Here is a 23239-nt window from a genome sequence, read left to right as displayed (position 1 = left end):
TTTTCAAACTCGAAAAGTTTAAGAGTCAACAATCTCACCTCATGAGATCTAAAAGTAAAGGTGCATGATTCCAAAGATTGACAAGCAAAGTTGGCACAAAACAACTAAAGAACTCCTTAGAATCCATTGAATTCATTAGGATCCAACCAGAGAGGGATCTTAGCCTGGACTGCAGCTTAGACAACTTTTTTTTAAATTATTCATGTAAGATTTTTTACTTAGCCCACTAAAATTCATCCCTTCTACACCCAAAGTCTAATCCAATTCTAAGTTCAAGCGTCTAGTTGAGTTGGTTATCATACGACAAATTTAACCCTCCGGAATATAAATTCTATTGCTCGCATATATATAAATGCTCAAATTTGCTCGGTTAGAGGTCAGTCGCCCATCATGCCCTCTATCTAATGAATGAGAGAAATATAAAATACCAGTTCAGATCTTCCAATATAATGGAACCTCAATTGTAGTGCTCACGGCCGTTATGAAAAGATCTGTACGGTTTTCTGCTTCACCAAAGTATGGGGCTACTGTCCAACTTCAAATCTCTCATTTGTTTAAGAACACTATCGATCAGCTTCTATTTTTAAAATCGTGCATGCAGGATTGACACCTTTTACTCAATCAAAGGAAACCTGTTCCACCAATGGCATAATTAATATAAACAACAATATTCTTCCTTTACACCCTTTGATCAGCACTAACGTCCAAGGCCGGCTCTCAACCGTGCCCATTTTTTATTCTTTCCTTATACTTTCTGGCCGGCGCTTGGAACACTTATCTTTTTAATACTTGATATTCAATTTATACCGATTAATTTTAAGGTAGACAGACCGATCTCATATTTCGGTCATCAACTAAATCCAAAAAGTAAGATGACTCCTGGCATGATGCCCAGCATCACAAGTTGTTTAAATATCGAACGCTAGATCTTCCTCTTTTTGTTGTTCTACACGCAAATTAAGTTATACTTGTTGATCTTTCTAACTTCTCTTAACATTGTTTAAATTAAAAAAGAAAGAAACTGAGTCAACAGGAGACTCAGAATTTGACTAGTAATTAGGAGAATGTTTTTTCTCTTAACTGTGTGTAGCTGACCATCTCTCTTGCATTTCTTAACCCTAACCCTAGCACTAGCCCTAGCCGGCCGGCCGAGGAGATGGAGGGCGGTGAAAGCGGTTGCAAAGTCGGTGGCGGCGACAAGCCCTGCGCTCGCTCCTTCGACTGCATCTTCTGCAAAAGAGGCTTCTCCAACGCGCAGGCTCTGGGAGGGCACATGAACTTGCACCGCAAGGACAAGGCCAAGACCAAGCTCCAGGGCCCTCGCTCCTCCTTCGGCGCCACCAAGAGCGCCGCTGCTTCACGGAGGCTCGACCGCGAGGAGACTGAGCAGACGGCGGCGGGGCAGCATGGCGTGGCGGTAGAAGAATTGGACCTTGAGCTCCGGCTGGGCCGATCAAAGACATGTACACATTTATAGACATATATTTTATCTTCAAATAATAAAGTTAATTTTTGGTTTTTGTGAACCGATCGATCCTTTTTAATTTATGTATGTTGATATGATCGATCACTTACATATATCAAGCAACTCAATCATAAATTTTCAGGTTCATCGATCATTGAACAGTAACTCTAGATCAAGATTATTATGCTAAATTAATCTGATATTTTCTTCAATCTTTTTTATGTGAATATATGATCATGTCATTTTAAGTTTAATTATTAAATCAGCATTAAACAAACTTAATTGCCCACATTATTAAATCTGAGCACATGTATTTCTGGTGTGTTTCTCACATGGAATTAGTGATAATTATATTAGATATTATGTGTGAGATTGCAAGTGACATACTTTGTTTGCACAAATTCAAAATAATTAATGGCTTAAATACTTCTATCATTGAATTGTTAATATATGGTTTGATTTTATCTCACTTAATTGCATGATTAAGGTAGTCATTAAATTTGTGGTATAGTGATCAAGAAGCACCTACTCATTAAGTTCTTCTCTCTAGTCTAAGTTCCGGTTCAAACGTACCCATTTCTCACGGCCATGAGCTATAGCTAAGGAACTTTTGGGGGACTCTTTTTGTTCTTCTAAATCATTTCTAGTGCTCATTCCTCCAAGCTCTATCTCTAGAAAAAAAAGAAGAGAATAATTTAATATGTTTTATTGTTGTGGTTGAAGGAACCTATATGTACATGGATTTATGGAATACAACATCAATAATTATTGTACACATGTGACATCATATATATCATCTGATAAACACTTATTGATTGAAATTAATTTTATATTAACTATTACTTTTATTGTGCTTATTATTGAATCACCACTTTGGATGTTAGCTCACTCTTATAATTAGGCTTTTCCCCTTTGAATAATTTGAAAGTTTAAGTAAGAGATATATTCTTTTTCTTTTAAGATGATATTGCACTTCAATTTAAAATTAGAGCACTCTAAATTTTAATTTTTAATGACCTTTTTGAAATTCTTTAGAAACAAACATAAAAGAAGAGCTCAAAAGAGAGATTTCAACTTGAGTTTGTAGTGATTTTATAGGAGTCAAGAGAAAACTCAAAGTGTGAAAAAAATGGAGTTCTTTTCGTAAAAAGATCATAATTAATAGAGAACTTAATTAAATAAAGTTGGACCTTCACTAATGGCCCATTTCTTAACGTGTGGCCCAATTTCCAAACTTTTTTTTAATCGTAGCCTAATTTTAGATTTCGTCGATCTTATTCTCTCAAATCTCAATACAAGAAAAATTTTTAAGTAAATATTTAGGAATAAATATGTAAATTCATGGTCTACCATTTTATTTTTTATAGGTACCTTCATTTTATAGGTCTAGCCTTAACATTTTTCTAAGATTTTTTTCTGTGCATATTTTTTTTAATTGAGCTTAACGTATTCGTATATTCATGCTTGTCGTTGATGTCATCATCCAATTAAGTTAGACTTATTTCTCGAATATTTTAGATATTAATTTTTTATTCATCTAAATGTATTCATAAAATAGCTCATTTGTTGATATGTTCGTGGTTATTTAGTTGATCTTGGAATCAATTTCTAGTAGATATAAAAGGCATGTCTGATCTCCCATGTATTGGACTATTATTATAGGATTAAATATTTTCATAATTTGTTTATATATATTTTATTATGAGATCAATAATATTGGACCGCTTGAGAGGCACAATATCATCTTTTACTTTAAGAAAATAACTCATCTATATTTCTATAAAAAAAATCTAATTTTTCGATTCTGGTATGAAGCATTACTCTAGAATCACACCTAAATTAAATAAAATTTTTATTAGATGAATAATTATAAAAAATAATCTTTAACCATTTGCATGGAACATGAAAAACTTTCAAGATGACAAACTTACCAGAATCATATTTTCTCTGTGTTGACTCTGGAAAGAATTTACGAGAATGCTAGGGGCGAATATATTTATCTTTTTTATCATCATGAAAAACTTCCAAGAAAGACTTTTGAGCAAAAATATCCGCATGCTCGGGATTATAATGCAATGGTTAAATTCTTTAAATAATTAATCATATTTTTTATTACTTTTTTTTTACTTTTTTCCATTTTTTCCATTTATTTTTTTACATTTTTTTCCTTTTTTACTTTTTTTTAATGTTTTTTTAATTTATATATATATATATATATATTATATTTTTTATGTTTTATTCATATTTTTTCTTATTGGAGGATTTTTTGGTAAAAAAAAATTTGTTAACCTTGAAATTAAAAAATTCAATTTTTTAAGATTTTTCGATTCTGGTTATATATTGACGTGTATATGAAACATTACTTGTGAATAAAAAATAATCAAAAATAAAATAAACCCTCCAATAAGATGAGTGATTATCTTATTAGATGAGTGATTATCAAAAATAATTTATTTACCTAAATTAAATAAAATTTTTATTAGATGAGTGATTATCAAAAATAATCTTTAACCATTTGCATGGAACATGAAAAACTTCCAAGAAAGACTTTTGAGCAAAAATATCCGCATGCTCGGATTCGGATCTCCAATTCAGCTTTCAAGTCCTCAACCCGGCAGCCGATTGTATTTCACACTCTCTCGTCCTCAAACCAGCGACTCGAAGCCGCTCCGGCACTGGCGGCCGCCCCAGTCGTAATAAAAACCGTGGACGACGTCTCATCTTCCCACTCCGTCCCTTCTCCTCGTCCACCGCCTCGCCATCTCCCCGATCCCGATCTCCTGCTCCTCCAGTTCACGCTCGATGCGCTTCTCCTGGCTCGGCCGCTGCCTCGTGCGATCCGCACGCTCCGGATCCTCCAAGGTACGATCTCGTCCCTCCGCCTCCGTTTCTCGTTCGATGATTCCCTCCTCTCGGTGTAATAATCCGGTTTGATCTCTTAGGTTGCTCCCTCCTGTGCTCGTAGCGCTCGGAATGTGGTTTCCGGCGACATTCTGGTATCGGCCTTCGAATGCGACGGCGCCGGACTAGGGTTTGCGAAGGGTTATCTGACTCGATTCGGAGCGAGCAAGGCCGTCGGCTCAGGGAATCATCTATTGGACCTGAGGTTTCTGTTCGCGAATCCTAGTTTTAGGAGATTTTTCTCCGGTGGATCTTCCGGCGAGAAAAGTAATTGATCTTGTGGGTAAAGTGATTTATGATTGCCTGGAAGCACCTGTTAGTAACCAAGATTTATTTATTTTAATAGATTACGATAACGACCGTCAGAAAGATAAGAAGGAGATCCCTAAAGACGATGCAAACAACACATCGGATCCTAAAGGTGCATGATAGTTAAATTACATGGTCGTAATTTCATCAAACTCTTTCCCCTTTTTTGTTAAATGACCCCGTGACATAAGTTTATGGGATAGATAGTGAATGCATTGGCCACTACCCCCTCATCTCCATAACCCAATGTGCTTTTTCAATTCAATGAGGATACAAGCACAAAACAAATACTACGCTACGCACTTTGAATACTGCAACAAAAATTAGTAAAATATAATGTCATTACCATGGTAGAACTACTTGTTGTTTGTCTAGTGATTCTCTTTTAAATGATTAGCTCAATTCTTATCTTTAAAATATAAATTGTTGCAACAAACATTAGCAATTAAGTATTTAACACGAAGTAGAACTATGGTTGAATTCAATGGGACTAAGTCAAAATATCGGCAATTAGAAGGCAATAGTGTTTGTGGTTTGTTGCTCAAAGTCTTCTAGTTTATAGGAAAATGACTTATTTGTAGGTAGCTGTGAGCAAAAATTTGGTTAAATCGAATTAACCAATTTAAAAGTTCGGTTCGGTTATTACGGAAATTCAATTTTTTTTTATAGAAAATATTGGTTATTTCGGGTAGTTGTTTCAATTTTCAAATTCCTAATTTGGTTAAATTGAATAAATTGATGTTACGCTAGCATGTCACGGCTTGACCTTGTCTCCTAACATGGCTGTGTCGTGTGGAGACATGACCGTGTCGCGTGATTGGCCGTATAAAGTTCGGTTAATTTGATTAAAACTGAATAGCCCTATAAAGTTTCGTTAATTTAGTTTTTAACTGAATTAACTGATATTTTATCGGTTCGATTTACTTGATTTTTTGTTGGAAAGTTGGGTCGGTTCGGTTAGATAGAAAAATTTTTGGTTTGTAGGTTTCAGTTGTATGGGTTCGGTCGATTTGATTTTGAACTGATTGCTCAGTCCTATTTGTAGAAAATATGTTTTTGAAAAAATTATTTTCAGAAAATAGATTATTTTTTATTGTTTGGATCTATACTAAAATGTATTGAAAATATTTTTTTGGTATTTGGTGCACACAGGAAAATATTTTTCTCTTCTTAAAGTTGGGTCTGTCAGTTGATTTGGCTCAAGTAAGCCTATCTAATGGTACTGATCAACACGACTGACCCCCCAGACTTGCTAGATCATCCAGACCAACTAGCTCACTTGAATAGGTTGGTCCCCCTTGAACAGATCAGATTGCTCAAACTGGCTGGATCATCCAACTCAATTGAATCGACTGGTTCGCTCGAACGTACCAGATTGTGCAGATTGATTGACTCAATCAAATCTGCTAACTAGCTTGTCCACTCAACCGCCCTGACTAGCCTACCAATTTGACTGGCCCTCTAGCTCAGTCGGCCCAACTAGACTGACTGGCCTCTCTGCACAACCAGCTCAACTACTCATCAGACCGGTTGGCTTGACTAGCTCTTGACCCATTGTTTTGCTTGGACTGCTCAAACAAATAAGCCTAAACGGATTAGACAACTCGACCTGCTTGAACTGCATAGATTGTCTGACTCGCTAGTCTTGCTCAACCACAATGTCAAACCAAGTTGATCAACCTGTCAAATCACTCTTGTCTAGATCACTTGGCTTGATTGGTCCACCTGGACCACCTAGCTCGACCGGCCTGCTTGACCTACTTGATCTGCCCAGATTGACTGAATTGCTTGGCCTGTTCTGCTATAGTAACTTCCCCAAATTGATCAGCCTGCATAAAGGAGAATGGAGATTGGACGACTGGATAAATTTATTGGTAAAGAAAAATGTTTGTGGATGAGTAGGGAATATAACTTCCTCCTTTTAAAGGGAATTACTTTTTCTCAACAAAAGCCTTTCACCAAAAGAAAGTTTACTGCAAAAAAATTATTGACTGAATTTTCTATTACACAAAATATTAAAAAAAAATTCTTCAGTAAAACAAATGGAACTTTAGCCTGGAAATTATTTGTAATTGATATTGGTAGCCTCGTTCTCTCAGAGAGTGTTGAGTCAAGAAATAATGTTGAGATATATGCATGAGGTTTTAATAAAAATGTGATTACTAAAATGTAACAAATTGGACTATGATAATATGAATGACTTGGAAATAAATGGAGAAACTCAATCAATTAGATATGATGTAGAGTTAAAAGTGATCCAAGAAAACCTAAGATAATTATGAAAAAGATCTAAATAGCCTCTGTATTAGTAACAGCATAGCCTTAGTTCTTAATGATGCCATATTTGTATAGAAATTGTCACTGTTGGAAAATAGATTTTATTGTTATTCTACTAGTGATCTTTCTTTTATTGTTCATCACTCTATCTTATTTTATTCATAAAATTTTCAATGGAGCCCCTAAATTGATGCTCAACTTACACATTTTAAATTCTCCTAAAAGATTTTAGTCAAATTATACTTTTTTTGGCCTACTATATATCTTTAAATTCTTTATTTAACTATAATTTCATTGCAGTTCACACAATTGTATATCTCACCATTGGCCCCAACATTAATATATAATTACAATTTCCATTTTTATTTTTTTTTATTTTTATTTTTTATAATAATTTTCTTCTAATATTTTTTGTTTTCATTTCACTTATATATTTTTCACATAAACTTGTATATTTTCACAAAAATTACACTTTGTATTTTATTGAAAGTCTAAGTTATTATTTCTTAACACTTAATGATAAGGATAATTATTTAGTCTAATTACTATAATTTATTAAACCTTTGATTGCTTGTGTCTTATTTTAATTTGTTAGATTTTGTAGATATATTTGCATAATATTAAATTTGTTAAGATTTTATATTACTACATCATTTTCCTACAAAAATGTTTGAAATCAAATATATTTTTTTTTTTTGTTTTTCATTAAAAGATGGGCATTCAAAGTAAGAGTATGATTTGCCTAACAAGATGTCATAATTCTCATTCTTTTCAAAACTCTTTTTGTTAGATTATACATATAGTTTTTGTTTAAATAAAAAACTAATTCATCTCAAAGTTCTTAATTTTTTTGAAAATAAAATAATAAGGATATGGATTCCCAAACACAGCCTCAGGTTCCTGTAAATCAAATCTATATATTGTGGATATGTTTTACTCTTTTCAAACTTCATGTTGTGCTTTCAAGCTATATGTTTGCCAAATCTCTGAAGATTTAACTAGACAGTTTGTTCTCAACCATTTACTCTTTCTTATCTGCAGGCGATTCAAACCCAGAAGATCATGGAAATTTTCAGGAGGACTTTATGAAACAAATTCAAAATTTTGTAGCTCCTCTTCTATTTATTGGCCTATTGCTTTCATCTTTCTCAACAGGTTCATTTGAACAGAAAGAGGTCTGCCTTTCATTTAATTTTTTAAGCCATCTAAATAGTTTTATTTGCCTAGTAAACAATTGCTTTCTGTCTGCAACTGTAAATTTTCAAGGCTGAAATGCTATTGTATAACATGCATAGACTTGCACCTGCTGAAAATTACAATATATTCAACTGGCAGTTCAAATCAGCACTCATCATTCCACTTATGAATGGGTATGGCACATAGTTTGCCATATGTGTGCATAACACACAATAACTTATGAGTAAACCAATTGTTTACCAGCTTTGATACTTAAATTGGTTGGTTTTGGACTAATGGCTAATCACATGCACTAAATCCTTTAAAGATGTTTGTGAAAAACCCAATTGTTTGTCCAATTTTTTCTCTTCACTTGAGCTGTCAACTATTTTAGCAAAGTGCCTATCTACCTTTTGCTAACTGTGCAAGTTTGCATCTTTCATTGGTATTGTCAATGTCTAAGTTATCATTTAATAGAGGACTTGACCATTTTGGAGGAGGATGCAACAATTTTGTTTTTAGTTGCTGCAATTTAGAATGCTATAACAACCACTGTGAATTGGCAAATGAACTTTTATGTTTTCTTTTATTGTCTTTGTATCCAAACCAGTAATACAGCAAGGACGGCTTGCTGTCTTGTTGGGTCTCGTTTTCATTGATAATACCTCATAGGTCCAAACATGGATTCTCTGACATAAAGGTAAAATTTTATTAATTTATGTAATCATATTCATTTGTAAAATTTCAATCGTATATAATGCACTTGATAATTCCATTCAGTGGCTTTCCTTTTATAATTTTCTTGGCTTTTATCATAAAATGTTGCTATTCTGATGCAAAGTTTTGTTTTTCCAGATTAGTTTCCAAGAGTTCAAAAACAAGCTATTAGAGAGAGGTTTAGTTGATCACATTGTTGTATCAAACAAATCAGTTGCAAAAGTTTATGTCAGAAGCACTCCTCAAATAAACAAACGAGCACATGACAATGAAATTCGAGGTTCAGCTGATGCTTATCCTAAACATGCACCTAGTCAGTACAAGTACTATTTTAATATTGGAAGCTTAGGATCATTTGAAGAAAAGCTGGAGGAAGCGCAGGAATCATTGGGCATAGATCCACATGACTATGTTCCAGTAACTTATATCTCTGAGGTAGTTTGGTATCAAGAGCTACTGAAGTTTGCTCCAACAGCTTTTTTCTTTGGTCTTCTTTACTTTATGGGCAGAAGAATTCAAGGTGGAGTCAGTGTTGGTGGTTCAGGAAAGGGTGGTCAAGGTATTTTTAACATTGGGAAGGCTCAGGTGACCAAGATGGATAAGAACTCAAAAAACAAGGCAAGCATGTCATCTTTATTAGGCTTCTTAGTTTTTCTTGTTTTCCCTTTTTTGATTAACAAGACAATGAATAGAAAGTTAATCTTCTATTTTTTTGTTTTACTTTAGTAGTGATGGCAAGTAACTAATTGTCTGCTGTGCGCGCGCTGCTTTTTACTGAATTAAATGAGCTGTTTGCTAGACCTTGATTCTTCCTGTATTTTCATTATTGTATGTCTATCCTAATTTGTCCTTTACACATAAGCTAGGTGTATTTCAAAGATGTTGCTGGCTGTGATGAAGCCAAACAAGAAATAATGGAGTTTGTGCACTTTCTAAAAAATCCTAAAAAGTATGAGGAACTGGGAGCTAAAATCCCAAAAGGTGCACTTCTTGTAGGACCTCCTGGCACAGGAAAGACACTTCTTGCGAAAGCAACTGCTGGTGAATCTGCTGTTCCATTCCTAACAATTTCAGGGTCTGATTTTATGGAAATGTTTGTTGGTGTTGGACCGGCCAGAGTAAGAAGCCTGTTTCAAGAAGCTAGACAATGCGCTCCTAGTATAATTTTCATCGATGAAATTGATGCCATTGGCCGAGCAAGAGGTCGTGGAGGTTTCGCAGGTGGCAATGATGAACGGGAAAGCACACTGAACCAGTTACTGGTAGAGATGGATGGATTTGGGACAACATCAGGAGTGGTTGTTCTTGCTGGTACAAATAGACCTGATGTCTTGGACAAAGCCTTGCTACGACCTGGACGATTTGATCGGCAAATAACAATTGATAAACCTGATATTAAGGGCCGTGAACAGATCTTCCAGATTTATCTTAAAAAGATCAAGCTAGACAATGAGCCATCATTTTACTCCCAAAGGTTAGCTGCTTTAACTCCTGGATTTGCTGGAGCAGATATTGCTAATGTTTGTAATGAGGCAGCTTTAATTGCTGTGAGAAGTGGAGAAACACAAGTGACGATGCAGCATTTTGAGGCTGCTATTGATAGGATCATTGGTGGATTGGAGAAGAAGAATAAGGTAATTTCATTCTACTTATCATTGTTTTCCCCAAAATTTATCTTGTTTTTTTTACCTAGATTTCAGCTAATGGTAATAAAAAATTTGGATACTTGAAAATGACGCTATAATGATTTGTTTATTGATTGGCTATTGAGCAGCTGTGACTTCTACTAGAGAAGTTTTGAGTCTTTTTGATGGTTCAAATGTAATGTAGGGATATCCTGAGCATCTTTAGGCTGTCTATCTCTAAGTCATTCATGCTCTGCAAATCTTACATAATAAACTTTTTTTTAAAGGTAATCAGTAAGTTGGAACGACGAACTGTTGCTTACCATGAAGCTGGTCATGCTGTTGCTGGATGGTTCTTGGAGCATGCTGAGCCCCTCCTCAAAGTAACAATTGTTCCTCGAGGTACTGCAGCTCTGGGATTTGCTCAATATGTCCCTAATGAAAACCTTTTGATGACCAAAGAGCAGCTCTTTGACATGACATGCATGACCCTAGGTGGGCGCGCATCTGAAGAGGTTTGAACTGGCCTTCTAAACAATTCTCCTTTTTAATATTTTTTAGTTTGTGCATTGCATTTGATTAGTGTTTAAACGTGGTATGTTATAATTGAACTGGATCTTTTAATATAATCTCTATACGGATAAAAGGGCACTCATTACAAAATGTCATTCTTTACTAATACTTGATTAATAAACTAAATGTCTTTTGACATTTTTATGCAATTGTTTTTCTCTTTAAATTGATTTGGCCTTCCACCTCCTATTGCATAGCTTCACAATCTCTACATGAATTGAATTTAGTACTCATTTATTTCCTGGAGCTGATGTTTAACCATGAATTATTAGTAAGACTAATCCAAGATGAAGCTTCATCTTGGAATCTTTTCCAAACTCTAGTCTACTATATTCATAACTCGTTTGGTGCCTTGGTGGGTCTACTACTTCAATTGGTACTTGCTGTTGAGGGGGATGATGTATCTTGACACTTGACCTTATGATAATTTCTATTTATTTCTCTAGTATTTTCTGATTTCTTGAGAACATTATATTGTTGAACTTACAACTGTAATCACACACTTGGATGAACTTCATAAACATAAATTTCTGACAATTTCGTCTGATATCTTATTACTCTGTGCTTTTAGCTGAATTACTTATTTGTTAAACTAGAACCACATCAACCCCCATTCGATCCAAGTCTGAAAACTTAGACTTCACTTGGGATAGTAAATTTGCATCCCTTTGTTTCCTGTTCATGATCTGTCCCAAGGATTGCAGTGATTGTCTATGCTATTTGCAATTTAATAATGTAGTCTGTATAACTCCTAGTCTGTGCAACATCTTACAATTCTACTTTACACAGCTAAATTCTGGTGGGTTGAAATAACATGACTGAGTGTTTCAGGTTTTGATTGGAAAAATCTCTACGGGTGCACAAAATGACTTAGAGAAGGTCACAAAAATGACCTATGCGCAGGTTGCGGTCTATGGTTTCAGTGACAAGGTTGGACTTCTCTCCTTTCCCCAGCGTGAAGATGGTTTCGAATTGTCCAAGCCATACAGCAGCAAGACGGGAGCCATCATCGATGGTGAGGTGAGAGAGTGGATTTCCAAGGCATACGAGAAGACTCTGGAACTGATAAAAGAGCACAAAGATCATGTCACACAAATTGCAGAGCTCCTGCTCAAGAAGGAAGTTCTGCACCAAGATGATTTGGTTCAAGTCCTGGGGGAGCGACCCTTCAAACCAAGTGAACCGACAAATTATGATAGATTCAAGCAAGGATTCCTAGAGGAAGAGGAAAAGAAAAATCAAGAGACCACCCTTGATGGTCCCTCGAGTTCAGATGGTGATATGCCATTATCATTAAATGGGGGCACTATACCCGCATAATTAAGATGGCTATTCATAGTAAGTAACAATCTCATATTATGGAGTGTAGTAGACTTTGAGGTTAAGAGAAAATCTGTATAGCTCAACAATCTATCTATTAATCCACGTGAATTGGATGAGTTGTAAGATTGTTTGCCCATCCTCACTGGTTCCCTGTCCTTGTAAAGATCTCTACGACAAATATGTATTTGAAATTCTGTTCTATGCTTAGAAGAGGATTATAAAGTCTTTGGATAAAAATTAGAAGTATGTTCCTTTTTACTAGAATTGTTAGAGGGACACCTTGTATTCTTTTAAATTTTCCTTTCAAAGCCCTACTATATGTCTTAATTTTTTAAATTTAGAACAATTTATGAGTATATACTAATTTTTTATATGACTTGAACTACTCTAGATTAATAAACTTTGTTATACTATGGCTTCTTTTTTCAATTTTGATCAATTTAAAATCATTAACAATTTTGAATAAAATTATTTCATGAACTTAAATAGCTAAAAATTCACATACAAATATTGATCCAGAAAACTGACACCCTATATATTAAAATCTCCATTAATCCTAATGGAAACGTGGGGTATTATGATAATATATTAAAATTTTTAAGAATAATTTTAAAATTTGCTAGCATGATTTAGCATTCACAGTTTTATTCAAAACCTATTTAACACAATTTATCTGTAGCCAACCACTCTGCTAATATGACTAGTCTTTTATTAAAATGATAAACTTGCTCTAATACAAAACTAATAACAAAGTGTCTGACCAAAACAATAAAAGTTGCTAATCTTTCAAAACAAATCACATTGGCAATGTCCATAAACAAACTCTAACAAAACAAACAGCATTCATAATATTCATAGCAAACAAGTGCTTAAACAAATCTTAGGAGCGAAAGCTGTGTTTCCATCCACCAAACTCTTCTCCTGTTTCCTCTTCTTCCGTCTAATCAAAATATAACAAAGTTGTCAATACATAAAACCCATGCATAATTAGCAAAGAAACGCATTAAAGTTGTGACCCCAATATATTTCTTATTTTGAAAATACTCTTATTTTTAAATTGTGGTAACAGACACCTATATGACTATAACTGAGACAATCTATTAAAGTAAAATAACACGACTTGATCCAGATTACTATACATAAAACATTATGTCAAAAGACTCTTTACTAATCTAGTTAAAATTGTTCAAATGTGATCAAAATCATTTAAACTTGGTTAAAATTAATTTAAAGAGTATTTTTTTTTATGTATAATAATTTGATCAAATTTTGCTATTTGTTATAGCAACTAAAACCGTAATTACTATAACAATATTAGAATAAATAAAGATATTTTTAGGATGAAAAAATATGTTGGCTTTCGCTAATTAATGAATTACCTCCTTGTTAGTGAAGGTAACACTAGCTCGGATCTCTCCGCCGTATCTCCGGTCGGCAAGCACCACCCTGTACTTGGTAGTCTGCAGCTCCGCCGCCCCCTCCTCCACCCCTCGAGCAATCACATCTCCCACATAGATCCTGCGCCATCAAATAGTCGTCGAAGAGCTAGACAATCATCAATTCTATTCCGGCAAAAATGCCATAAAAAATCTTCTCTACATACGTGGCCTCGCCGAGGAAGTCGTCGGCGGTGAAGGTGTCGTGGTCCATGACCCTCAACGTGACCTTGTGCTGCTGGTTCTGGTGGTCTGCAGCCGCCGCCGCCGGCGAGCGAACCAGGAACCGGAACGTCTCGTTCCACGTAGGATTGCTTCCCTGACCTGAAACTCAATTATAAGAAGATCAGAAGGCGATTCGAGAGGAGAGCACAAAAGTCAAACTTAAAATCCTGCGACGGGTTGACTGACCTCGAGCAATCTTGCTCTTGTGTTCTTGGCCTCTGTACTGGATCACCACGTAAGGATCTATCTTCCCTGCTACCAAATTACCAGGATCCTTGAATTCTGGAGCCAATTATATATATCGTCCAAAAGAAAAAGAAGAGATAAAGATACCGAGTAGGTCGGTGTTCTGAAGTCCCTTGGCATCGACCAGCTGCAGCTCCAGAACTCCCTTCCCCATTTCTGATTTTTTTTTTTAGTTTCTGCTTGATCGATTAGATCTCCTCTGCTTTCTTTTTTTATGTTTGAGGCAGGAATTAGAGTTTAGGGGATAAATGGCATCCCACGTTCCAAGTCAAAGGATTATTCATCTTCTTTTTTTCTTATTTTTTTCTGCCAACGACCTATTTGATCTAGTCTTCTTCCACCTAACCAAATAATAAATAATACACCAACTGTTTAAACAATTGATAGAAATCAAAAATGAGCATAAGATATGGTGTAATAAATTGGGAATCTGCCGTATTGCATGATCAGACAGACGACTTTTAATTTCAATCACTCAATTTTGAGTGACGCAAAAAACACCATACAAGGGATCTTACTCATTTATTAACAAACAATGGATCTTACTCGACTAAATGCTCAAAATAATTGCCAATGCCAAGTTGTTATGGTCCAAATCACAATGGATAAAAGTAGTCTGCCACATGCTTAGACTACAATGTGAATAATTGACTGAAGGAGTGCAAGAACATGTCAAGGTCAACGGACCTGGATTGGGTAGTCTGCAACTCCTTCATCTCGCTGTAAAGCCGGTGAGGAGGACGCCGGTGAGGAGGACGCTTTGGGTTGAGCGAAATCACCCTTTCACTTGATTTGTTGCCTATGACATGTAAAGTAAATAGTTATCAAAGTCCATCTCCACCTCCTATTTTTTTTTTCTCTCATCATCCTTAATCCTATCCAGAAACTGAGTCGGATGGAGATGGGTTGCACTGTCCTCGAGGTTGACAGAAAGTCATTGTAAAATCTGGTCGATCTGGCACCCTCCGGAAGGAGTGTCAGAGAATGTCGGGTGTCAGGCTTTGTCTGGTGGTGATTGATACGGGACATCCTCTTATAGGTCGAAGGAGGAATTTGTTGGGGTGGGGCCCTAGACCATTGGCATATTCCCTGACACGTTGTGATTATTCTCTGACGAGTAGTTATGATTCTCTTGTTTAATTGTCGTGTAGTGCGCGGCCTCCTGAGTTCATTATCCCTAAGTTGGGTCTTTGTACTTGCCAACCTGTAGGGATGTAAATGAACCAAACGGTTCGCGAGCTATTCGGAGCTCGATTCGGTAAAAAGCTCGTTCGAGTTCGTTCGTTTATCTTATCGAGCCGAGCTCGAGCTTGATTTCGAGCTCGATAGTTTTATCGAGCTGAGCTCAAGCTTAAGGATATTCGGCTCGTGAGCTCGCGAGCCAAAAAAATGAGCCTTAAAACGAGCCAAAAAAAACGAGCTCTAAAACTAACCTTAAAATGAGCTTTAAAATGAGCCAAAAAATGAGCTCTAAAATGAGCCAAAAACGAGCTCTAAACGAGCCCGAGCTCGCTTAACGAGTTAGGCTCGTTAACTTTGATAATCGAGATAATAACGAGCCGAGCTCGAACTGTTTACGAGCTTGATAATTCTAAAACGAGCCGAACTCGAGCCTTGTGATAAAAGCTCGATTCGAGCTCGAGTAGAGCTCGAGCCCGAATATAACTTAAACGAGCCGAGCTCGAGCCTAATAATGTTCGGCTCGGTTCAGCCAGTTTACATCCCTACCGACCTGGACCTGTGGGCACAAACCTATAGCTAACCTTGTATCGTGACCTGTATGTCTTAGTCTGGTTCCGCTTATCCCGACCTGTACGCCTCAGTCTGCGTCCGTCTGTCCCGACCTGTATGCCTTAATCCGCTTCTGTCTGTCCCGACATGTACGCCTCAGTCTACTTCCGTTTGTCCCGACCTGTACGCCTTAGTCAAGTTCCGCTTATCCCGACCTGTACGCCTCAGTTCGCGTACAGGTCCGCTTATCCCGACCTGTACGCCTCAGTTCGCCTCAGTTCGCGTACGTCTGTCCCGACCTGTACGCCTTAGTCTGATTCCGCTTATCCTGAATCTCGACCTATATGCCTCAGTCCGATTCCGTCTGTCCTGACCTGTACGCCTTAGTCTGATTCTGCTTATCCTGAATCTCGACCTATACGCCTCAGTCCGATTCTGTCAATCTGGACCTGTACGCGCTGGTCCATGTACCCTGCACCGCAAGTCTATAAATCCTGCTATGTAATCCTTGGTTTGCATATTCCGACCTGTACACATTAGTCCATGTGTCTTGAACCACAAGTCTATAAATCCTGCTATGTAATCCTTGGTTTGCATATTCCGACCTATACTTGTTGGTCCCTGTGCTCTGTGCCGCAAGGCTATAAATCCTGACCTGTGATCCTGGCCTGTAATCCTTGGTTTGCATATCCCGACCTGCACGCTTTGGTCCCTATGTTCTGTACCGCAAGGCTATAAATCCTGACCTGTGATCCTGATCTGTAATCCTTAGTTTGCATATCTCGACCTGCACGCTTTGGTCCCTGTGTTCTGTGCCGCAAGGCTATAAATCCTGACCTGTGATCCTGGCCTATAATCTTTGGTTTGCATATCCCGAGCTGCACGCTTTGGTCCATGCGCCCTGAGCTGGGCCCGATTGAGACCATCCTATAACCTGGCCCTTTAAACTCCACGTAGGCTGGACTTTTGACCTCCACGTAGGCCTACCTTTTGACCGCCACGTGAGCTTGACTTTTGACCGCCACGCAAGCTTGACTTCTGACTACCTCGAGGGCTTGACTTCCGACCACGTCCGCTGTCCGACCCCACTATCATGCACCGTATCACAAGCATCCCCCTCAAGTCAAGTCGAAGGAGGCTCGAGTCCGACTGACTAGACCCCAACCTCATTTTTACCTATCCTGGCCTGTGTCTCATTATTTCTTGACCACTTCTCCCCATATTTCTTAGAATTTATCACCTTCCATAAAAGATAAGCGGGATTTTATTGCACGCGTACTGATTCTTCGATTTCTGATCATGCCACTTTCCCATAAATCTCATACTGTTTCCCAAACGTCGTCTCATGTTCTGAGGTAATCCCTTCACCTTCTCCTTCCTTATAAAAGGGTCGTGTACACTTCCCCCTTCCTTTCTTCAAGCAACCCCCCTCTCACTCATGGGACCAGACGAGTTATCTTCTTTACGTCACCAGCTTGCTCTTAAAGAAGAAGCCTTGCTTGAAATGATGATAAGCAGGGACCTTCAAACCTCTCTCCGTAGGGAAATGGAAGAGCTCTGGCTGGTGGCCAAATCCATAACTCGGGCCGAGATAGCTCTCAAGCTTAAGGTTCATGCCGACTTCCAGAGTCAGGTCCATTATATTATTTACCTAAAGATGAAACACGAGGACATTGTGGCCCTCCTGAAAGAGGAAAGCCGGATAAAGGATGAAACCATTGGCCAATTGCAGAGCACCATCAAACTTATCAAAGAAGAACTAGCTCAAGCTCAGGCTCATCTTCCACTTTTATTACATAATATTCCTTGCATAATCTGCCTCCAAGGTTGAGGGTCTGTCCTTCAACTTTTATTAAATAATATTTCTTGCATTATCTGCCTCCAGGGTTGTAGGTCTGTATTTCCTTGCCTTTCACAGTATCGTGTTCCATAGCCGCATGTTCCCGAAAAAATTAGCAAAGATAACTTAGAAAGGACGATTTACTTACCCCACCTTTTTCTTACCAAAAGGGGCTGGAAAGTTGTGGTTTGTACCGACTCGCCTGTTTGCCTCTCGTATTAGCAATAGAAGTACGGCTGCAGATCTGTGGAACACGAAAATAACCTTGCGGATTCACATTGAGGCGAGAGTAAGAGATATTAACCAAGAAAGTCGTTAGTCGTGAGGGCAGACTCACTTATAACTCGCACTTGGGCGAGAGTCTGGGACACCAACCTGGATGGTTGTTAGGCGTGAGAGCATGCTCACTTATAACTCACACTGGGGCGAGAGTCTGGGACACCAACCTAGATGGTCGTTGGGCATGAGAGTATGCTCACTTATAACTCGCACTGGGACGAGAGTCTGGGACACCGACCTGGAAAGGTCGTTGGGTGTGAGAAATGTGCTCACTTATAACTCGCATTCGGGAGAGAGTCTGGGACACCAACTTGGACGATCGTTGTGCGTGAGAGCATGCTCACTTATAACTCGCACTGGGGCGAAAGTCTCGGACACCGACCTGGACAGTCGTTGGGCGTGAGAGCATGCTCACTTATAACTCGCACTGGGGAGAGAGTCTGGGACACCGATCTGGATGGTCGTTAGGCGTGAGAGCATGCTTACTTATAACTCGCACTGGGGAGAGAGTTTGGGACACCGTCCTGGACTGTCGTTGGGCGTGAGAGCATACTCACTTATAACTCGCACTGGGGTGAGAGTCTGGGACACCGACCTGGATGGTCGTTGGACGTGAGAGAATGCTCACTTATAACTCACACTGGGGCGAGAGTCTGGGACACCGACCTGACAGCCGCTAAGAAACTCTTATGGGCTGGTCCAGGAATCGGATTAATGGTTGCAGACTGGCCTGGAGATTGTTCCTGAAATTCCCGCCCGGGTGTTATATTGTAGATGTCTAGCCGGCTGCACGCTACTTGTAATATTTTTTGCAAATATCTCAGACAAATTTAATTAGCTCAACAATTCAAATCTTAAGGAGCGCCAAATTCAAATTCCTGTGTCTCTTCATTTTCCCTCCTCTTTCCCAAGGTGGCTTCATAATTATGATGTATGACCTTGCTCTTCTCGAGGTAACCGCATGACTGCCTTTCCTTCTGACGTATAGTCTTCTTGGGCTGAAATGATGTCGTACAAAAATCCCCCTTCATGATTTCGTTGTCACATCCATCATTAATACCTTTCCTAGGGAAGAAACACGTGTCCCCCGAACCCTTACCGCCACTGTAGCTGATCAGCGCCTTTTAGCACGTGACCCTAGATCCGACGCCTCACAACATCATTCCTTCTCTCCTCTCTTTCGATGTTTCCTAGGGTTTTGGATTTATAAACCCTAAAGGTTGCCCGTCGTCACCTTCTCACCTTTCGCACTTCTTCCAACTCTGTCACCTTTTTTCGCTCTTCCTGCTAAGTCTCCCTGTTGCTTGCGAGCTCTTCTTTTCCTTCTCTTCATTCCCCCACAATCTCCTCATGGATGAAGGTAATGAGGCGCTCTGGTATTCATACTATATTTCATATTTAGATGTCAACGACCTGTTTCAAATTCGTACCAATCTGCGTCTTACTGATGACTTTCAACTACGAGCTCCCCAACCGAATGAGCCTCCTTCTTCTCCTCCCCAAGGGTTTGAAACTTTCTTCAAAGATCAACTCTTGGGGGGTCTTCGCTTTCCTCTTCACCCTATTTTTTCTTCCTTGAGTCAATATTTCCGTATTCCCCTTTCACAGTTTGCTCCCAATGCTATTCGTGCTATCTCTGGCATGGTCATCCTCTCTAAGGTATATAAGATTCCTTTAACCGCACGACTCTTCCACCACTTCTATTATTTGAAACGATCTGAACCTGACGTATTCATGGTGCAGTCCAGGGTCGGATGTAAATTCTTCTCTGACATGCCTTCCTCTAATAAGGGTTGGAAGTCTCGCTTCTTCTTTGTCAGGCTGTCTGGGTCGGTGACTTGGCCGACCCAATGACGCTCCAATCTTCCTACCCCCTTTGAATTACCAGAGCACCGGCATCAACCAGAATGTCACACAGCTTCAGAGAAAATAAAGGGAGTCAGCCTTCTCCTGTCTATAATTTTGCGAGGAGGCTTTTTACACTTTTTTGGACTCAGCCCGGTTCCTACAGATATAGGAGCTCCTTTTAGTAAGATGTTGCTCTTCCTTCCGCTAGTCTTCGCTAACTGAGGTATTTTCTTCTTGCTTTGTAGAGACTGCTATGTTCCGGGCCTACTCAAAGGGCTCAGCCCGAATGCCCAGGGATGTTTTGAAGACTGTAGGTGAGGAGGTTGCGAAGGGCCTGGCCGCTCCTTCAGCCACTTCCTCACACACAACCGCGGAGGAGCCCTCAAAGTCCTCCACTCCACTGCTTCTGCCAGCGGCCTCCTCTGAGATTGGCCCCACAACCCTGGAGCCCATCGAGGAAGATCGGGCTCCTTCTCCTCCTCCAGGCAAACGCCTGCACCTCCAGTGCAAAAATAAGAGAGTCGTTCCTTCAGTCCAATCTTCTCTGCCACTTCCGCTCGGGTGAACTTCTTCCAAGCCTTCCAAAATCCAAGCGCCAACAACCAGAGTTCCTGCTCAGGAGTCTCCTCGGGTGGCGGAAGTCCCGACCCCTACTCTTGTCTGGGTCTTGGCTCCTGAGTAGGCTGGTCCTTCTACTGGAGACCAACCCAGGAGCTCTGCGACCCCTTCTGCTCTTCCTGCCACCCCCTCATCGTCCTATGCTCGCACCAGGGCACGACCCCAAAGGAACGAACAGGATTTCACAGCTTCCTGGCGCCTGCCCTTTGTGGCTGAATCAGAATCAGACCCGGCGGGGACTTCGACAGAGGCAGGTGCCATTCCTGTCCGCGACAAAATTCAACTGGACGGTGACCTAGCCACCCTTTGGCGATCAACCAACGAGTAGTTCTAGGGAGGCTCTCAGTGGGAAAGTCTGGACCTGGCTTCCAAACATATTATATTGGTGAGTTTTCCTTTTCCTGGTCTAATTCTGCCATTGCTTTTAATCCTCTTCTTTCTACCGGGCAGGCCTGCTCCAGTAGCCTGAGCTTGACCCAGTTCGCTGCTCACCTGCTGTGAGAAAACGAGTCACTGAAGGCTCGTTTGCAAGAGCTGGAGTTGCCACTGACTCCCCGCGACCCGTTTGATCCTCTAGATTCTTATCTTCACACCGCCGGGGAGTCCACTCAGTCTGCTCGAGGCCTGGCTCAGGAGTCTTCCGAGAAAATACAAGAACTACAAGCGGCCCTGAAGACCAGCGACTCCAAGCTAAACTCAGAAGGGCAGCGTCGTCGCCAGTTGGCGACCGAGCTGGAGGAGAAGAAATCATAGCTAGCCACTCTTTCTGCAGATCTAAAGGCACTCCAGGAGTCCAATAAAATTATACAGAAAGACCTGGAGGCTGCCTAAGCGGACCTGGCTGTCAGCACTGACCGGGAAAAATCTCTCCAGGCGTTGCAAGATCGAGATCAGGCCACCATCAAGTCTCTCTAGGCAGATCTTCTCAAAGCACAAGCAGAGGCTTCCACCTTAAAGCAGGAGAATGCACTGGCTCTAACAGCTACAGATAAAGTAAGGGTAGAGCTGGTGGAATACCGATCAAACGAAGACGAGCGCCTCAGAGCTTATCGAATTTCTTATGTCAAGTCTCCACTCTTCCAGAAGAAGATAGGTGATTTCGCCGATCGAATGCTTTGCTACGGGGGCGTGGGTATAGTGCGCCAGCTGTTTAAGCAAGGACTTCTTCGCTCTGCCCCCTCAGCTGACTTCCTGGACAGAGATCGCCTACTGCAAGAAATTTCGGATGAAGCCTTCCCTTCTTTCATGGCCGACGACGACTTCCTAGCTCTCCCTGTACCTCCCCCAAGCGATGTACCTCCAACAGATCCCCCGCCATAATGTAACATCTTTAATGTATAGACATTTATAATATGCTTTTGTTTGAAATCACTTAACTTTAGAGAATCCCCGGTCTGCTGTTGTCCGCAATTACTTAAACATAAGGAAACTCTCGGTTATTATCTCTATCCTGAGAATTGTTTCTTATTCCCCGACCTCAGCCCCGCTTATTCCCCGACCTGATGTCTATTTGCTCCCCAACCTACGATCTGTTTGTCCCCCGACCTGGGATTTGTTTTGATTTTGATGACGTTCTGATTAGTGCCCCTGCCCTGGAACTCTGCTTGCTTAGTGTCCCGAGCTGGCTCCCAAACAGGGTTCACCTTTTGAACTTAGCAAAGGTGAAACACAGAGTGTATGAAAACCCACACTGCCTCGTGATACAGTACCATTCTTTCCCGAGGTAACTCAAGATGACCCTCGTACTTCGTGCCATTTATTGTTTCTCGCCCCTCTTTTCCCGCTTCGTTTTCTGTGACGATCGTGCGGCTACTGTTTCCCACCCCTCTTTTCCCACTTCATTTTCTGTGACGATCGTGCGACTCCTTTTGCGCGAATATTCTAAACTGCTTTTATTACGAGCCGTTAGATGATGGTTTGACCGTTCTACCCTCGTGGATATCGGCTATAAATAGGTCAACTCCGTTGCCTCATGGAACCTTTTCGACTGCTTCCTCTCTTATCGCTCGCTGCTCTCACCTAACTCTCGCTTCCTTGTGCCCTCTACCTCCTGCCTCATCCTCTTGTTCCCGGCTTCCACTTAAGTCCTGCCTATGGCTTTTCCTAACATCATTTACCTACCTGGAGTCTCTACTTTTGATGGTATGGATCTGGATGATCTTCGCTTCATCTATGAAATCTCCGATGACATGTATATCATCATTCCCAACACACTGCACCAGACTTCTTTTCCTCCAACAAGCTACGTCACCTTCTACAAAGAGCAATTCGTGGCAGGGCTTCGTCTCCCAATTCATCCTCTATTCTCTTACGTCAGCCGTTATTTCAAAATTTTTATGAGCCAGCTATCTCCCAATTCTATAAGGATTATGTGCGACTTTGTAGTCTTGTGTGAAGTCTGCGACATATCCTGGTCTGCTTGCCTATTCTACTATTTCTTCACCCCTCGCCAGCATAGTGAGGGTTTGTTTCGCTTCCAGGCCTGCACCCGGACTACCTTCTTCTGTCCTATTCCCTCATCTGAACCTGCTTGGAAAGACAAGTATCTTTTCCTCAAGTTTCCCTTTGTTGTAGAGTGGCCTACTTGGTGGCAGTGAACCCTCCTCGTAAATGCCTTACGTGGGGGATTTCAGTAATGACCCCCTCTTCA

At 39.9% G+C, this 23239-nt stretch overlaps 3 protein-coding genes across 4 annotated transcripts; 2 read left to right on the top strand and 1 right to left on the bottom strand.

Moving 5' to 3' along the window:
• The first annotated feature begins 1156 nt into the window (after positions 1 to 1156).
• On the top strand, positions 1157 to 1477 carry LOC122019083 (transcriptional regulator TAC1-like). Its single transcript, XM_042576593.1, has one exon. It carries the CDS (start codon positions 1157 to 1159, stop codon positions 1475 to 1477), a length of 321 nt encoding a protein of 106 aa, XP_042432527.1.
• Positions 1478 to 4102: 2625 nt separating this feature from the next.
• On the top strand, positions 4103 to 12624 carry LOC122019738 (ATP-dependent zinc metalloprotease FTSH 8, mitochondrial-like). Its single transcript, XM_042577234.1, has 8 exons — positions 4103 to 4327; positions 4408 to 4633; positions 4713 to 4787; positions 7994 to 8127; positions 8984 to 9463; positions 9712 to 10479; positions 10758 to 10985; positions 11875 to 12624. Exons 1-8 carry the CDS (start codon positions 4268 to 4270, stop codon positions 12361 to 12363), a joined length of 2460 nt encoding a protein of 819 aa, XP_042433168.1. The 5' UTR covers positions 4103 to 4267; the 3' UTR covers positions 12364 to 12624.
• Positions 12625 to 13053: 429 nt separating this feature from the next.
• Positions 13054 to 14591, bottom strand: LOC122020371 (elicitor-responsive protein 1-like). 2 transcript variants are annotated; one of them, XM_042578279.1, is made up of 5 exons: positions 14361 to 14591; positions 14214 to 14282; positions 13970 to 14126; positions 13746 to 13884; positions 13054 to 13306 (listed from the first exon to the last, which is right to left on the bottom strand). In XM_042578279.1, the coding sequence occupies exons 1-5, from the start codon at positions 14425 to 14427 to the stop codon at positions 13247 to 13249; spliced, it is 492 nt and encodes a 163-aa protein (XP_042434213.1). In that variant the 5' UTR covers positions 14428 to 14591; the 3' UTR covers positions 13054 to 13246. The 2 variants fall into 2 exon arrangements, with proteins under 2 accessions (XP_042434213.1, XP_042434214.1); XM_042578280.1 differs by having other exon boundaries at positions 14214 to 14279; positions 14361 to 14586.
• Positions 14592 to 23239: the final 8648 nt, after the last annotated feature.

Source organism: Zingiber officinale, chromosome 9A, assembly GCF_018446385.1.
Source record: "Zingiber officinale cultivar Zhangliang chromosome 9A, Zo_v1.1, whole genome shotgun sequence".
Lineage (NCBI taxonomy): Eukaryota > Viridiplantae > Streptophyta > Magnoliopsida > Zingiberales > Zingiberaceae > Zingiber > Zingiber officinale.
Note: the sequence above shows the minus strand (reverse complement) of the source record. Positions and strands in the feature narration are given on the sequence as shown.